Raw genomic sequence first — 19,210 nt, 5'->3', positions numbered from 1 at the left:
TCTTGTGGAAATTCGAATGAATTTCTTGTATAAATTCGAATGAATTTCTTGTATAAATTCGAATGAATTTCTTTCTTGTAGAAATTCGTATAATTTTCTTGTAGAAATTCGAATAAATTTCTTGTAGAAATTCGAAAGAATTTCTTGTAGAATATCGAATGAATTTCTTGTAGAAATTCAGATGAATTTCTTGTAGAAATTCAAATGAATTTCTTGTAGAAATTCGGATGAATTTCTTGTAGAAATTCAGATGAATTTCTTTTCGAAATTCGGATGAATTTTTTGTGGAAATTCGAATGAATTTCTTGTAGAAATTCAAATGAATTTCTTGTAGAAATTCGAATGAATTTCTTGAAGAAATTCGAATGAATTTCATGTAGAAATTCGAATGAATTTCTTGTAGGAATTCGAATGAATTTCTGGTAGAAATTCGAATGAATTTCTGGTAGAAATTCGAATGAATTTCTTGTAGAAATTCGAATGAATTTCTTGTAGAAATTCGAATGAATTTCTTGTAGAAATTCGAATGAATTTCTTGTAGAAATTCGAATGAATTTCTTGTAGAAATTCGAATGAATTTCTTGTAGAAATTCGAATGAATTTCTTGTAGAAATTCGAATGAATTTCTTGTAGAAATTCGAATGAATTTCTTGTAGAAATTTAAATGAATTTCTTGTAGAAATTGGAATGAATTTCTTGTAGAAATTCGAATGAATTTCTTGTAGAAATTCGAAAGAATTTCTTGTAGAAATTCGAATGAATTTCTTGTAGAAATTCGAATGAATTTCTTGTAGAAATTCGAAAGAATTTCTTGTAGAAAATCGAATGAATTTCTTGTAGAAATTCGAATCAATTTCTTGTAGAAATTCGAATCAATTTCTTGCAGAAATTCGAATGAATTTCTTGCAGAAATTCGAATGAATTTCTTGCAGAAATTTGAATGAATTTCTTGCAGAAATTCGAATGAATTTCTTGCAGAAATTCGAATGAATTTCTTGCAGAAATTCGAATGAATTTCTTGCAGAAATTCGAATGAATTTCTTGCAGAAATTCGAATGAATTTCTTGCAGAAATTCGAATAAATTGCTTGTAGAAATTCGAATGAATTTCTTGTAGAAATTCGAATGAATTTCTTGTAGAAATTCGAATGAATTTCTTGTATAAATTCGAATGAATTTCTTGTAGAAATTCGAATGAATTTCATGTAGAAATTCGAATGAATTTCTTGTAGTAATTCAAATAAATTTCTTGTAGAAATTCGTATGAATTTCTTGTAGAAATTCGAATGAACTTCTTGTAGAAATTCGAATGAACTTCTTGTAGAAATTCGAATGATTATTAATGAAGAAAATCGGTTGAATTTCTTGTAGAATTTCTAATGAATTTTATGTAGACATTCGGATGAATTTCTTGTAGAAATTCGAAATAATTTCTTGTAGAAAATCGAACTAATTTTTTGTAGAAATTCGAATTTCTTTTTTGTAGAAATTCGGATGAATTTCTTGTAAAAATTCGGATGAATTTCTTGTAGAAATTCGGATGAAATTCTTGTAGGAAACCAAATGAATTTCTTGAAGAAATTCGGATGAATTTCGTGTAGAAATTCGGATGATTTTCTTGTAGAAATTCAGATGAATTTCTTGTAGAAATTCGGATGAATTTCTTTTCGAAATTCGGATGAATTTCTTGTTGAAATTCGGATGAATTTCTTTTCGAAATTCGGATGAATTTCTTGTGGAAATTCGAATGAATTTCTTGTGGAAATTCGAATGAATTTCTTGTAGAAATTCGTATGAATTTCTTGTAGAAATTCGCATGAATTTCTTGTAGAAATTCGAATGAATTTCTTGTGGAAATTCGAATGAATTTATTGTAGAAATTCGAATGAATTTCTTGTAGAAATTTTAATGAATTTCTGGTAGAAATTCGGATGAATTTCTTGTCGAAATTCGGATGAATTTCTTGTCGAAATTCGGATGAATTTCTTGTCGGAATTCGAATAAATTTCTTGTAGAAATTCGTATGAATTTCTTGTAGAAATTCGAACTAATTTCTTGTAGAAATTAAACTAATTTTTTGTAGAAATTCGAATTTCTTTCTTGTAGAAATTCGGATAAATTTCTTTTAAAAATTCGGATGAAATTCTTGTAGGAAATCAAATGAGTTTCTTGTAGAAATTCGGATGAATTTCTTGTAGAAATTCGGATGAGTTTCTTGTCGAAATTCGGATGAATTTCTCGTAGAAATTCGAATAAATTTCTTGTAGAAATTCGAATGAATTTCTTGTAGAAATTCGAATGAATTTCTTGTAGAAATTTGAATGAATTTCTTGTAGAAATTCGAATGAATTTCTTGTAGAAATTCGAATGAATTTCTTGTAGAAATTCGTATGAATTTCTTGTAGAAATTCAAATGAACTTCTTATAGAAATTCGAATGAATATTAATGTAGAAAATCGGGTCAATTTCTTGTAGAATTTCGAATGAATTTCATACAGAAATTCGGATGAATTTCTTGTAGTAATTTGAATTAATTTCTTGTAGTAATTCGTTTGAATTTCTTGTAGTAATTCATATGAATTTCTTGTAGAAATTCGAACTAATTTCTTGTAGAAATTCGAACTAATTTCTTGTAGAAATTCGAACTAATTTCTTGTAGAAATTCGAACTAATTTCTTGTAGAAATTTGAATTACTTTCTTGTAGAAATTCGGAAGAATTTCTTGTAGAAATTCGGATGAATTTCTTGTAGAAATTGGGATGAATTTCTTGTAGAAATTTGGAAGAAATTCTTGTAGCAAATCAAATGAATTTCTTGTAGAAATTCGGATGAATTTCTTGTAGAAATTCGGATGAATTTCTTGTAGAAATTCGGATGAATTTCTTGTAGAAATTCGGATGAATTTCTTGTAGAAATTCGGATGAATTTCTTGTAGAAATTCGGATGATTTTTTTTGTAGAAATTCGGATGAATTTCTTGTAGAAATTAGGATGAGTTTCTTGTCGAAATTCGGATGAATTTCTTGTAGAAATTCGAATGAATTTCTAGTAGAAGTTCGAATGAATTTCTTGTAGAAATTCGAATGAATTTCTGGTAGAAATTCGAATGAATTTCTTGTCGAAATTCGGATGAATTTCTTGTCGAAATTCGGATGAATTTCTTGTTGAAATTCGGATGAATTTCTGGTAGAAATTCGAATGAATTTCTTGTAGAAATTCGAATGAATTTCTGGTAGAAATTCGAATGAATTTCTTGTATAAATTCGAATGAATTTCTTGTAGAAATTCGAATGAATTTCTTGTAGAAATTCGAACTAATTTTTTGTAGAAATTCGAATTTCTTTCTTGTAGAAATTCGAACTAATTTTTTGTAGAAATTCGAATTTCTTTCTTGTAGAAATTCGGATGAATTTCTTGTAAAAATTTGGATGAAATTCTTGTAGGAAATCAAAAGAGTTTCTTGTTGAATCTCCTGTGGAAATTTGTATGGATTTTCGTAAGAATACAAATTTTAAATGAATTTATTTGAAAAAAAAAATTGTTGATTTTTTCGTTAAAATTCCTTTGAATTTCCCGTGTAAATATGGATGAATTTCTTGCGAGAAGTCGAATGAATTTCCCATTAAAATAAAATGAATTTTCCGTAGATATAGAATAAATTTCTCTTGACAATCCGGATGAATTTCTGATGAATTTTGTGTGGAAATTCAGATGATTTTTTCCTGGAAATTCGAATTAATATTGCGACGAATTTCGAATGAATATCTATTAGAAGTTTAGGTGATTTTTTCTTGAAAATTCAAATGAATTTCCAGTGGAAACCAGGCTAAATTTCTCTTGAAGAAAATGGAATTATCTTTTTTCGTTGTTTATGTTGAGGATCATCTTTTACCCATTAATCTTTTCTCTAGAACTAGCCTTGGAGTTGGAAGATAAACGAAAATCTTGCCTATTAGATAATTTTTTTAATATCCTTTTTCGTTTCATCACTTTTACCACTCACTCAGTTTTCGCGAGAATTATCGCAGAACAATAAGAAAATTGTATGGCCACGCCGTGATTCGAACCCAGAATACTAACAATAATAGCTGTGAGGATGCGCTTACTCTAGCCACACTACCAAGGTATTTGCTCCACAAAAGTTACTACCATTTGCATTTATGATGCCATAAAAAGACTCGAATATAAAAGAAAAAGAGCAAACCAACGTTTGGCGGCAATCGAAGTGAGCGAAAAATGGTTATCACTCTACAGGCTGCTTTTCTTTCTCGAAAAGCGATTTCTCCCTGAAAATTTTCGTGCTCCTGATATAGGATCTTTTTTTATTTTTTATTGGGCCTCTTGAATGACATTCGAATAACTTTTTTCACAAAATTTCAAAAAATACAAAAATCGTTAAACGAAACACGGAATCAAAACAATACAGGAAAATAGCAGCAAGGAACCAGTTGTCTGTTACTTCCAGGGTTATAGAAATGTTGAATTGAAAACGAACCTTGTTAATTTATACCGAAGGTTCATGATAATTGTAGTGATGATTGGAACGAATGGGCAACACTTGTCATCCCGGTTGGAAACAGTCCCAACCGCATAATACGCCCAAATATCAAAACTTTAGAAATCTACTTACGTTCTGGAGAGCCTTTTCCTTCTCTTCCAGTTTGGCGTTGACGGCCATCAGCGCCTCCTGGGTCTGATCGAGGTCATTTTCAATGGCCTGGATCTTCTTCTGCAGCTGGCGGGCCTCTTCTTCGGCCTTTTCCGCGCGCAGGTTGGCGTCGCGGGCCTGCTGTTCGCAGAGAAGGGCGCGATCCAACGCGTTGTCCTTCTCCAGCTTCATCGCCTGCATCTTCTTCTTGATGGCATCCATTTTCGGTGGATTTTTGTGTGGCGCACTTCACTACACTAGAAAACAACAACAACAACGACAGAACCGATAACACGCGTGTTAGGGATTACAACACTGGAGACCGCGAAACCGCACGTGACCTGTTCGGGAGAGAAGGGGAAAATCAACTGATTAGTACAAGATGTTTGCATTTCAGTTTCGGTTCAGCAAAGTTTCCGTGGGAAAGTGGAACTAGTCGATCATTCGTCGCGAGCAATGTGATGGGTACCAAATTGCAAAACACATTCACCATTGTAATTCGGGAGAGACCACCCAACGTATGTCCTTAAAATTAAATGCCGCAAATTACCGCGAGCCCAGCCAGCTGATTTGGTAGACCGCAACCCACAATTAAAGCGCAACGAACTGCTCATAGACCGTGCGCGAACGATCATCCGACAGGGTAGGAACTGACCGCGTCTACAGAAATTGAGACGTCGCCGCGAGACTTTTCCTCCCCACTTTTTGCAGCAAGCCGTACCCGTCGCCGTCGCGTCGCTGATGACCGATGACAACGATCACTGCCGAGCCACAGGGATCCTATCGTGCAGAGGAAACAACGATAAATTTGAGAATCCGCACCGTGAGGAGAGAAAAGACATGCCGCCGTCATTCTGATTTGACTAGCGATGACGACGCACACTGGAGAATAATTCTGATTTCATTGGACATTGATATGATATATGCATTATTACAGCTCAATTAAAAAAAGGTTCAGGTGGTGATACTTTTCGAATTTTTGCCTTTCTCGTACAACAAAGTTGTACCGAACGATCATTTCACTCCGAAAACGAACTTTTTATAGAAGCTTCGGAGACCCATAGTGTTATATACCATTCGACTCAGCTCGACGAGCTGAACAAATGTCCGTCTGTCCGTGTGTATGTATGTGTGTATGTGTGTGCACAAAAGCTAAGAAAAACATTAGACAACTTTTCATATAGTAATCCTTAATCAATTTCCGAGGCTAGTTGATCACTATTGAATTTTAAAACGATCGACCGTTGCGTTTAAAAGTTATAAAGGAAATGACACATCGAACCATATTCACCATAAAAGGTTTGTGTCTTGACTAATTGCGAGAAAGGCAGTATTACTACTCGGTGAATTAAGTTGGGTTTTTGTGTAAGAAATCGGGAAATTGTCCCAGTGTGCGTCTACGACGATCATGACAACCTTGACGATTACCCGTTTTAGCCATCCGTAGACTTTTAGCTGACCCATAATAATCGACACCGGCACAACATACTGAAAAGGAAGGTGCCACGAGAGCATGCATTTAAATACGAATGCGCGCTTTACTGTGCCATGCGCTATGCAAAGAAGAGCTGCCCTCTTGTTGGCGCACAAATCGTACGAGGTCCACGCTGAATTGGGCGGCTCCCCCAGGTGGGTAAGATCAAAAACAGAAAGGGCACGCAAAAATGGGTTTCGTATCTCTGCTCGTACCCTTAGGGTTTCTACGTCCCATTGCAGCGCAACGTGAGTGCATCCGATCAATCGTGAGGTAGGCATGAACGATAATTTGTTTGCGTTCGTGCGTAACCTGATAATGTGGGTAAAAAAGTCAGTGAACGTGACTTTGTGGCAAGCAAAAAATACAAAACTAATACGAACAAAAAGATCGAGCAATTTTGAGACGTATAAAAAGGATAATAATAATGCGTCACCTAATACATATGTTGATAAAATGTAAAAATTAAAATGAAAATGAAAACTCTGATTAATCCATCTAACAGTGTTAGTGCTTTTCTCGAGCGATATAAAAAGAAAAATGTATATGGTATTATATATAAAGTTATTTTGCCGAATGCAATAACCAAAAGTCATTATAGCTGAATTTCAATTAATTGCATATTATTCGGCAACTCGGCCGTACGAAAACCATTTTTTTGTTAAATATCTTGGCTGTGCATATGCACAGCGTATGTTTCGAAATGGACAAATTGATATGAAATTTGCGAAAAAGAATCCACGTGTCTTGGAGGGAATCGAACCCTCAACCTCCTACTCTCTAGATAGGCGTGATAACCCCTACACAACAAGACCACTTAAAGGTCACGTTTGCGGAAAAGCCATCAGAATCCGAGTACCAACCTCCACCGCGGTTAGCTCTCTTTTTTGCAAATTGAATATCTTTCGGATGCTTGATTTGTCCAATCTCCACATGCGCTTTACTATTGTATATCCACAGCCAAGCGAGTGCACATTGTTTATTAAACGAGAGGATCGCACTCCATGCCCCCCAGTAACTGTCTGGGCGGGACGGTATAGAATGCGAATTCAATCGCACTCTGCTGTGCCAAAGGCTTGCTTGTGTAGGGGTTATCACGCCTATCTAGAGAGTAGGAGGTTGAGGGTTCGAGTCCCTCCAAGACACGTGGATTCTTTTTCGCAAATTTCATATCAATTTGTCCATTTCGAAACATATGTTGTGCATATGCACAGCCAAGATATTTAACAAAAAAATAGCTGAATTTGTTTAGCTCGACATTATTGGCCGAAAGGGACATACCGCCGAAAATATCGTTTTGCCGCACTGGTAGTTCAGCCGAAAAAGTCGTTTGGTCGTTTGGCAGAAAGGGCCATTTGTCCGAAAATGTTGTTTGGCCGAACCCTTCGATCACTACTTTCTATTCGGGATTGTTTATCGATTCCCCCAGAGCAGTGCTAATGAACTTCGTCACGTTTATTTGAACGCCGAATAGTAAATCTAGTCAGCCATTGTTTGTCATTTCCGTTTTCCATGCCGTCTTAAATGATTAGTGTCTCTCTTCAATTGAAAGATTCTATTCTGTCAATTGAGATGCATGTCATTCGAATGACTGGTGGTTGCAAAAAATGCGAAATTGCAAGAAAAACATATTTCTTATTTATGATTTCAGATGTATTATTGAAGCTGAATTGACATTTGTGCCAATTGTGGTAAAGATTGCTCCATGAATTGATTCAGGGCAATTTTTCAAACTGAAATTATATGCACTAAAAGTCAATCAGATGACATATCTGTATTCAATTGAGATCTTCGTAGACTAAATCACATTCAGGTAAAAAAGTTTTTCAATTTCACGGCAGAGCTATTCCTAGGAAACTCACAAGATTCTCAAAATTATCCTCTTTAGGAGTCAAATTATTTTATGTTTTTGCCTTTCTCGTACACCAAGATGCAACGAAAAGGCTAGATTTTTTTTATAGAAAATCGACGTAAATTTTATTTTGGTAATCTGCCTAAACGTCAGGCTTTTAGGATTTTTAGGATTCGAAAACATTACTACAAAATATTTTTCAGGAATTTCTCCACTATTTTTTCTATGAATCAATTAAGAAGATTGTAGTATTTTCATAGATTTTTATAGATAGTTGAAAAAGGAGAGACTTGATCCCCTCTTGTTTTACCGAGAACCAAAGTAGTTCTGTTTTAGCGCATTTGTTTAGTATAGATCCTCTAGACAAATGATCGTTATGTGATGAGTTATTTTTTAGACCCTGGTGAGTGATTTAGTGTTTGACCCTCCTAAAGATTTTTTTTTATTCTTTATTTCTGTGAATAGTGAAATGGCTTCAGCTCTTCACTTGTCATGATATTGCCAGCGCTAAGGGAGCAACTGGCAAGGGTGGGCGCTGAAAACAGTGACCCTCAGGTGCAACCTAGGAACCATCCGCAAGCAGAGAAGTTCTCCGGAGTTCAATCACTATAGCCAGATAGCATAACATCGATCCATAAAACCGACCAAAAGGTGAAACTTTTCAGAGCGAAAGATTTCCGCAAAAAAAAACTATTCGGAGCGGAGGTTTTTTTCCACATTTTGATGAAACATCTAACATTTCGGCGATGCAAAACGCCATAGTGGAACTATCCTACAATGTACTCGCGTCTCCACGCACTGTCCATGCCAGAATGCTGATATGCCGACGCGTGGTACGTTGTTCCCTAAGAGTTTTGCCTCATGAGTTTTCCGGCAACGAAATATGATCACTTTTTTGAAATGTGAATATTACCAATATGATTGAGATTTTTTCTAATTTTAATATGGCATCAGCTAGCTATATTGTTTAACTGTTGCGTGAGGTAGAAACACCCATGAAAATCGTTATAGCTAAGGCATAAAAGCAGTATATGCTTAGCTAGGGCATATTGCCCCTCCTTCCCCTACGCTTTGCTTCGGTCGAGACAAGTGCGATCTTGAATCGGGCAAGTGAGTACAGAGAACTGCGCGTCCGTTCGGACGTCCAAAACGTTTCACCTCCGATTTCGTATGCCACCGGGCGTGCATGGTTGACCATTTTTCTTGTGGCGAACCAGCGAATTAGTGTTATTTCCCATCCCATCACTTACCGAAGTGAATCCAGATAAATTATCCTTTTGTGACTAAAACAATATCATATCCCAAGACAATCGTGGAGATGCAGAGATATACTCGGTCTCTAGTAGCAACGAAAGTCGGACTAACAATCCTTCCCTTCTTATATGACCGTTAGGACGTGGCCGGCGCCGTTATTGACTTTAGATGTTTGAGATCCCGAAACGTGTACATTGAGAATGGGTAGCTAGTCCCAAGCACCATTTATTGTGTTCTTTGTACAATTTCGCAAGTTCTAGTCAATCACGGAGTAGCAACTACGAATTGTGCGGTCATAATGCTCATGCTCAGAATCACAAGCGCGAGTCGGACTACTGAGTGGTTTGTTAGTGATTCGGAAGGCGCATTATTGGAATTTAATCGATTCTCCTCAGGACTAATATTCTATACAAGAGAAGGTGAAGTATAGACGATTTTATTTTGGTTCAAAGTGAAAATTAATCGCTTGGCGACTGCAGAAAGTTACCTTTCGTAGCAGAATCAAAAGCGCGCATCGGAGGGAGATGCAAAAATTTATGCGCATGGATGACATCAGTATCAGTAATGTGAAATTTGATATCAAGATTCTGATTTGGTTTTATTGCTGTAAAGGCGCATCATGGAAAATCATTCGGTTCTTTCCAGAATCACAACTTTTCAGAAGAAAAGGTAGAACCGAGATATTGTCCAACATCTACCTTGCGGTCGTATCTTGTACACAACCCTTCTGATGTTTCTAGTGACCACGAAAAATTTGAACGAGTTATTCCAAAACTGACCAAATGCTTTCGTTTTTTTTCACAGCACAAAGCCATAAATATGCTAAATGATCTGTACTGATAAAATTGTCAACATATCATCATAATATTACTCGGGTACTTATCGAAAGGTGGAAGCAGTATCGGGGCTAAGCTCATCAAGATGGGCCTGGAAAAGCTGGCCACTTGCCTGCACAAACTGATAGTCAGAATCTGGGAAACTGAACAGCTACCGGAGGAGTGGAAGGAAGGGATTATATGCCCCATTTACAAGAAAGGCTACAAACTGGAGTGTGAGAACTTTCGAGCGATCACCATCCTTAATGCCGCCTACAAAGTTATATCCCAGATCATCTTCCGTCGTCTGTCACTATTAGTGAATGAGTTCGTGGGAAGTTATCAAGCCGGCTTCGTTGACGGCCGCTCGACAACAGACCAGATCCTTACAGTACAGCAAATCCTTCAAAAATGCCGTGAATACCAGGTCCCAATCCACCATACAACCAGGCTTGTAAAATGTCATCTGCATGTCATTTGACTAATTTGTTCATAACTTTCTTTAGAAGCCAAATTTATTCCATAATTTTTAATGTACTCATAACGCTTGAGTAGGGCTATGTTTTTGTCCAAGGGTACATTGCTCTAAATATAACATCTAAGGCTGGAGAGTGAAAACTCTACAAAATGTCACGTGCCATTTGACATAATGTCATTTGAATGACATTTTGCCTCCCACGCCCCAGATTACATATTTACAGCAATGTCTTGTTAGACAAAGTTGTAGGCACATTAAAGCGCTATAATTCCGTCATACATCATGAACTGATAGCTACCTTCTGGAAAAAGTTCTGGGAAAATTATACAAACGAATGCAAATGACATTTTACAACACTGCATACGACAGTATAGACCGCGTAGAGCTATGGAAAAATAATGGACGAGAACAGCTTCCCTGGGAAGCTTACCAGACTGATCAGAGCAAAGATGGTGTGCAAAACTGTGTTAAGATTTCGGGCGAACACTCCAGTTCGTTCGAATCGCGCCAGGGACTAAGACAAGGTTATGGACTTTCGTGCCTGTTATTCAACATTGCGCTAGAAGGTGTCATGCGGAGAGCCGGGGTACGATTTTCAGCAGATCCAGTCAATTTATTTGTTTCGCGGATGACATGGACATTGTCGGCCGAACATTTGCAAAGGTGGCAGAACTGTACACCCGCCTGAAACGTGAAGCAACAAAAGGTGGACTGGTGGTGAATGCGTCAAAGACAAACTACATGCTTGTGGGCGGAACCGAGCGCGACAGGGCCCGCCTGGGAAGCAGTGGCACATGATCCCTGATTAGTCAGGGATCCATACATACATAATCATACAAAAATTTGACTGGAAAATCCGAAAAAAATTCGTTCTCAGTTTTTGTTTAGTTATTTTGACATAATTAATGAAGAGTTGCTTCGAAAACACGTTTCTCCTTTTATCAAAGCAAATTCTTTGAGCTTGAGCTTGATTGACTGCTCGTAGTTGCTACTCCATTATGACCAGAGCAGCTGTTCTTGCACAGGGAACCAATAGATGTTTGCTTGGGACTAGCACACATCTTCAATGTACAAGTACTGGTGATCTCATTTGTTAGGTCATACTAGCCATACATATATAAATGGAAACGATATGGAAGTCCTTTTCCAGTTCTAGCGATTGTTAGAACATGAGAAATAAAGAGAAAGATACAAAGTAGGCGAATGGAACGGACCTGGGATTGAACCCACGACCTTCTGCGTATGAGACAGAAGCAGTAGCCATATGACTACCAAGCCCGCTTCCTTTTATCAAAGCAAATTCTTTAAAAGGGAATAATTCCCCCCCCGAATTTTTCTAAAGTTGTTTTTTGACAGCACTCCAAAAAATCGATTGTGCATCAATAACAACAACAATTTACAGACTTCTTCTTATTGACATTACATCCCCCACTGGGACATTTCCGCCTCGCAGCTCGCAGCCATTAATAACAAACGCTATAGAATTTTGATTTTTCATCCAAGTGTTGATTTGCGTAATCTTTTTTCGCTTAATAATCTTGGCGAGGTTTTGCACATGTGCGTGAAACTTTGGTATAATGAAACACAAGGTTTAAATTTATGCGTCTAAAATGGTGGGCCGTTTGACCGAAAGTCGCTCTACCGAAGGGCACTTGGCTGAAAGTTGTTCGGCCGAATATGTCATTTGACCGAAAGCCATCTGGTCGAAAGTCATATGTTGAAAATGTACATAATATGGCTGAAACTGTCGTTTGGCCGAATAGGTCATTTGACCGAAAAGTTGATTTTTACCGAATAGGTCACTTGGTCGAAAATGCCGTTTGGCTATTCGGCCGAAATTGTCTACGTATATGTAGGTAAATCACTACTTGGGCACGTGTACCGATTTCCGGGACACTGTACATAAAACTAATGATTTATGCTAATTGGAAACCGCATGTTTATGATTAATAATTTTTAAAAAGTCTTTTAGTTGATGCACAATACTGAATATAAATCAAACATTTATTCTACTTCTGGTTGGTCCAATTAGGCCGATACAAATATTAAATTTATTTTATGTCCGACAGCTCTTGGAAAACACGAGGGGGGGGATAAAAAAATAACAAGGAAACGAAAAAAAATCCTAAATGGGAATAATTACATGAAAAATTTTGAATGTTAATGGATGATAGCAAAGAATGTTAAGAGAAAGCAAAGAATATGAATATTTGTAATTTATTCATCCAGTAATGAACTTAACACAAACTTAATAAACACTGACCCCACAATCATGGGCACACACTAATATGAGCAATTTCCATTTAACCAATATGCAAATTTAAGTGACTAATTATTGTTACAAAGTGACCCATATATGTTGGGTCGGTGTAATTAAAAAAAAACTGGAACTTATTTCCGTAGAAATTTTAGTTTTTCTTTTTGGGAAAGATTTTGCTGATGGACTCTAAACTGTTGAATCCATAACACCAACATTTTTAAAGTACGGCTAGAACTATAAGCTTTTGTTCAAGTTAAGGATGAAGCTCAAATTGGTCAGGTGTACTTTTGAAATCAGAGATGTGTTGTCTGAACATGGATTTTTTATGGAGGTTCGGAATTGCAGACTTCCCAGACTTATACGGAATAGATAGGTGAAGTTTGAAGTAGAATCGGTGAAGCACGTCATATCAGCTCGTCATATCATGCTCACGTTCCTAAAATCATTGAAATGCCATGCTACTTGTTAGCGGCATATATACGGCCTCGGATCAACCAGTAGAGAGGATGCAATGGACGTTGAACTTACTCATGCAAGAAATATGCGTGGATCAGCTGCAGGGGTTTCTGTACAGTCGTAAGGAGGCCATTTCGGCTCATGCACGGCGATTGCTGCATGGGCCCTTTCCAATCCTTACACGTCTGGTTACAGATTTTGGCTTATCTTACTCCAAGATACGATACACTGAAAACAACTTTGTTTTTTGAGAGTTACAGCTCCACTTGTTTTATGAAAAATGAAAGATTTTTCCAATTAAGTTTTAAAATAAATCTCTATTGCTTAGCTAATCAAAGTTACACAGGATTGGTTTCTTTCTCAGCACCAATGTACATGTTCGATCCTGGATCTGCCTCTGCTGCGATTTGATTGCAAATTTTGTCTCTGTCTCTCTTACGTTGTCTGTGGCCGGCCTACGCCAATTCACACTGTAGAATTGCCGTTGATGTTGGACCGTCGATGGGGCTCAGTATTCGGGATCCAGATGTGAGCCCACCAGGCCCATGTTGTAAAACATAGACATCGGGTGATGAATACTTGCAAATCTATGTGATCTCTCCCAATACGCACTAAGTCTCACTGGTGTATAACATCAAATATTTCATGTTTGAGTTGAGTATTCGAGGTTTGGTGCATTGCCTGGACAGATTGGATCTCCATGTTCTGTGTTGATCTTAGTCCGCCGTCGAAATTGAATGGCCTGCTCCAGCATGAAGCGAAGCGTGACAGAATGGTTCACACATGATCGTCCGAAGCGGAATCCTGCTGCTGCCATCGGAGAATTGTCAAGCTTTCCCTATATCTGAATTAGGAGAGGTTGTCAAAACTTGAAGAAGTTGTTGTAAGTTGTCGAGCCAACGTTTCAGCTGATCAGCTGGATCGATGAGTGACTGACATATCGTGTCTTTATCTATCATCCACGGATTTGTCCTTGCTCCATTCAGGCGTCGTGAAATATCGAAGAGGAAATTAATTTCGCCGGTTGTTGCGAGTTTCCTACCATCGTCGACCGGGGAGTCCTCCTGCGCCCGCTTCACATGTCTGCAGGCATCAGCATTTGACTTACTTCCCGGACCCGCTTTTAGTTGGCAGTAGTATTTAGCTCCTCTGGAAATGGATCAGCTGAAAACGGAGACGATGCCTTCTTGAATCCGTAATAAACGCAGCGTGGATGTGCTGGAAGGTGGCAGTGTAGAAGATAAGTGGGCAGTAAAGAATGTTTTTATCGAAATCGGCGAGAAAAACTTGGGTGAGCTGCTCACTTAGCGAAAAGAATGGATTACAGTGTAACCCAACGAAAGATTGAGGAGCGTAGAGAAGCAAACGGTGAGGGAAGTGAAGAATCAGAGAAGTAGAGTCCGTCAACGGTATGTATTTCTGTAAGTGGGAGTCGGGCGCTGCTGCAGACAGGATAGGCAGGCATAGGCGGACTTCCTGACCGATGAAGAAAGGATGATGATGATGATGATGGTCCCGCCACATACCCCTACAAAGGTTTGAGCTAGACGATTTATCTTTAAGATAATTAATAATGATCAATTTTAATCAGATTTGGCAAACAATAAACGATCCGATTATTTCCACAGATATAAATAACATTAAAATATAACATCGCTATACAGCAAAAAACATAAGTTAGTAAAAAGAAACAGTTGAATTCCACCACAGAGTTTTGCAAGCATCATCAGTGGTACAGCGAGCCCGATTAAGTTACAAAACTTGTGATACCTCTCGCATGATGCCAAAAGTTTCGTCAAGAAGCGCGTACTCAAACTATTCTCGCTAGTACCAATCAATTTAATTTACTCGAAAAAATTCAAAACTTGTGTTACCTCTCCGTAGATACCAAAAGTCTCGATAAAATCGCGTTCTATCTGAGAGCTCACTACTTTTCATAGTATCCTTCAAACAGTTCCAAATGTTTCAAGTATTGATCATAAAATCGTAAAAAGTCATTTATACCTGTATTCGCGCGCGATTCTCAAACATTTGTAGACTACACAAACGATGTGATGGATGCAGCAACCGGAGGTTATTGCCTCAATTGCTCTTTGACTTGGACAGCTTTCGACAGGTTCGAGAACTTCGAACAGCGTCTTCAAGTCTCAGCCAGTGTTCTTAAAAAACCACCAAGTATTGGCTAATGGTCACGAAAGCTATATTTAAGCCTGTCCACGTTAAATTTCGGACACTTAGGTACTGTCCAATTTTTATCAATTTGGGCGTGTTCAAAACATCTGAAACCAGCACATAAAGCAGACAGATTCAGCTGTCATGTAAATTGATCGTCTCAGTGGTTTGTGAAAATTTTCAAAAATGGCCTGTTGAGATGGGTGTCTGAAATTTAACGTGGACAGGCTTTAGTACTGCGACTCCCATTTATGCTGAGTAAGCTCAAAGGGCTGGACGTTGGCTTTTTTTGCGGCGTCCCACCATCAAAGTCAGCAGAACGGTTGAGTGTCAACGGGAACAGCCCCCCAAACTTTGCAGTAGCCGGACGATCGGAGGATTCAAATATCTTGACAGCACAAATTAACAGTCTGATATCAGCAGATAGCGAAATTGGGATCGACATGGAACCACAACCTGGCGATATATCGAAATATTTGGAAAGTTCGAGCGTACCACGTATATAGGTAAAGATAACGCAGATGAAGTTTAGAATTTACAATTCGGACGACCATTCAGCTGGATATCGTGTGCCGAGCAACATAAAAGCCATCAAATACCGATAACAATATGTAGATGTTCGAGAACATTGGTGGAAATGGGTAGGCCACATATTGCAAGCGAGCTTAGACGGAATCTGTAAGCAAGAGTCCCCTTAATATGCGTGACCTGATAGGATATAGAATATTTATGCCGATAGATTTGCTGTTATTTTCGTTTGAAATATTCTTGGTGACAAATGTACATATGTATGGTCTATAAATGACATATTTCAAAGTAAATTACAATGATCATGCTTTGAATACCTCGAGGACACCCATAATGTATTTACCTTCTATGCGCTAAGGAAGCAACTTCAGCACCCCTTCAGAGACCATGCGAAGTCGCTAAAAAAATCAAAACAAAAACCGGTAGCTACTAAACCGCATAAACCAACCTGTCGGGTTCCTTCAAAGTCAGTGTCAATAGTTTGTTCGACTAACCTATAGGTGGTGCCCAATATCTTGGATGTATGATGCATAGCATACACAGAGGTCTCCAATATCAATCTGGCTCTGATCTTATTCAGCCCCTCGCGGATCCCTGCGCGCTGTTATGACGCCGGAGGCAAACCCGCAATTCGACATTATGCCATTTCGGGCAGCCTTACGGAGCAAATTAGACCACTGTCAACCGCTTCTCACGGATCGGCGGCGTTCACGCAAGAACAATATGGCGCACAGAGCAGAGACGAGCGGTTAATGTGGATTATAAATTCAAACTGGTTGACCCGAAGCTTTGTGCGGGGAAATCGAGTCGGTCGGTGAGTGAGTGACAGTTGCGCCGGTAAGCATGGGAGATTTATTAGTTATTGCCCGTATAAGTACCGGTTTTGGAATGCTTTAATGTGAACTTGCATCTGCCTTATAGGGTGATATCGAGGTGCACTCGTGTGTGCACCAGCAGCAGCACCCAGTTCTCACCGATATGTGGACCGGCAAGATTGCTGCAGCAAGTTCACCGGTCCAAACCGACCCGACCAGGACACGAGACACAATGCAAGGTGCCGCGCTGCTAGGCAAGTTGTGTGTTTTATTTTTTGCCAATGGTGTGAACTATGAATGTTTATTTGCAGGCGCCATTGCACATTGGCGATGTAGGTGGTCAAATTCGGACGTCGACTTTCTGCCATTTGAAACTCAAGTTGATCGCCTGTTGGTAGCATACGCCTGTTTTATAGATTTCTTTTTGTAAGGACTATTATTCCACCTAAAGAATAATATAGCAGACTTGTCAATTATGGTTTTCTCTTAGAATGCTCCAATAACGTAACTTCCGTAAGGGATCGTACACTTATTACGTAAGCAATTTTTCTGGGGTTTTCGATCCCCCCTCCCCCCATGTAAGATTTTTTTCATACAAATGATTTTTTATTTATATGGAGCGTAAGATGTTGACCGACTCCCTCTCCCCCCATAAGTGCTTACGTAATATGTGTACGGCCCCTAACGTTCATGCGCTCTCAATAAGTCTCCATAGCATGTTTCATTGTCTATAAACTATTTGTACACCTTCATATTCTCAAGAACTGCATAAAACGTTTGCTGTAGAAAATTTAGGAATAAGCAATTTCTGGCCACTTATGTTTGTGTTTTACATTGTGAATGTACCATAGTGATCACATACTCACGCCCTGTCTAGGTGATTCATTACAATTACGCATTACGACAAAAAAAATCTCAGAATTGGTCACGATCCTTGAGCTGATGTCCCAAAACGACCGCAAAGTGTGCAAATATCTGGAGCAGTACAACGGCGATCGGTAGCAAAAACGATCAAGACTCGTACTTATACCAGCTGTCGCTTGGTGCGATTACGTTCGAATACGGGGTACATTTTTCGAGGACCTGTTTCGAAGTGTCACGACCTTGAGGCGGCGTCCGCCAGTAAATGGATTGTGGCGACAAATTGATGCAATGTAAGATAAATATACCGTCGCGCGGTAAGAAATGATCGCAAATCGAAAAGAAATGGTTCATGAGGGGAAGGAGCGGAGACACAGGACGAGTAATGGACGGTTTTTTGACCGGTCTCTTTATGCGAGCTCCGAAAGGTCGCACTTGCCCAAGCGCATTCACCGATTATGACATTCAATGCTATACAAACTTTTGTGCATAAAGCAGCAGTGAAGGTAAGGAATGTCATCTTGCGAATTCCACTAGCGAGTGTCAATCGTTGAATGAAATACGGAAAAAAAGGATACAAGGTGAATCCAACGTCCGCTCATTTGCGACTGAACAAAAAAAGGACAAGGTGTAATTTTTTTTCAGTCAACTTAATTTTATATGGATTTTAATGAAAAATGGAGTGCGAATCTCGCAGTGAAAAAGCGACCGGAATGACGATTCCGCGAAACAATTTGTTGATTGTTGAACCACATAACCACTCAATTGAAAATAATCAGATTTTATAATATTGGGGTAAATTTAATTACAAATTTTAGAAAACTTTTGAGAAAAGTTCTACAGTCATTTTGACATGAGCAATTCCATGGTTATTCTCCACACCTGTTATTTTATTCTCTGCGCAATTTGTCTACAAGTTGCGTATGCAGAAACAAAACCACAATTTTCCAACATCCAAATTACCGAAACCCGTTGGGTCAGCCTTGCATCAATCATAACCAATCATCGTCAAGCCAAATTCGATGGTGCCAATCTATCCATTTGATCCCGTGAACTGTTGCAGAAAAAAGCAGTCTTGGAATGCCGTTCCGACGGAACATAATATCCTTCCTGTCCTACTTATTTGGGTGCCACGGGCGCGCGCAGCCCCTTTTATGTTTGCCCAGCACTAAGCCACCACAAATTAAATTAATCAAGATCAAGGCTCGGTCATTTTCGGTGACCCGTACTTCCTTATAGGGAAAGTCAAGTATCGAACCGGAGAAGCCTTCGGAGCCACTTAAGCAACAAGTACCAAACACTCAGCAGGGTGAGCAGGCTTCACATTTCGCGGAGCCGCCTCCTTCCGTCCTCCTTCATTGGTGGCATGCGCTAGCACCAGCAGTTATGCTTCACGATGACCGCCTGTCGTCTGCCGTGTAGATGTTTGAAGTTTGGTGGAAATTACATATGTAGCGTTTCCTCGCGGTGATGCATTTTAAACAAACGTGCGTAAGCACTTGAGCTCAATTGCATAATCGTCGCGAAAAAAAAGCAGTTGTTTCCTACTTTCAAAGTTGACACAATCAGCCCGACCTTGCCAAGTCAATGTGAGCTTCT

At 38.6% G+C, this 19,210-nt stretch overlaps 1 protein-coding gene across 7 annotated transcripts in view; it reads right to left on the bottom strand.

The window, feature by feature from the left end:
- The window catches only part of LOC134227607 (tropomyosin-2), a 129,953-nt gene that overhangs the window by 98,140 nt on the left and 12,603 nt on the right, over positions 1–19,210 (bottom strand). For all 7 annotated transcript variants that reach the window (XM_062709221.1, XM_062709218.1, XM_062709212.1 and 4 more), the window contains exon 2: positions 4,629–4,987. In XM_062709221.1, coding sequence (XP_062565205.1) covers positions 4,629–4,868 — 240 coding nt within the window. In that variant the 5' untranslated portion in view covers positions 4,869–4,987. The remainder of the gene's footprint in view (positions 1–4,628; positions 4,988–19,210) is intronic.

This window comes from Armigeres subalbatus, chromosome 3 (assembly GCF_024139115.2).
Source record: "Armigeres subalbatus isolate Guangzhou_Male chromosome 3, GZ_Asu_2, whole genome shotgun sequence".
NCBI lineage: Eukaryota > Metazoa > Arthropoda > Insecta > Diptera > Culicidae > Armigeres > Armigeres subalbatus.
This window is presented reverse-complemented; position numbering and strand designations above follow the sequence as displayed.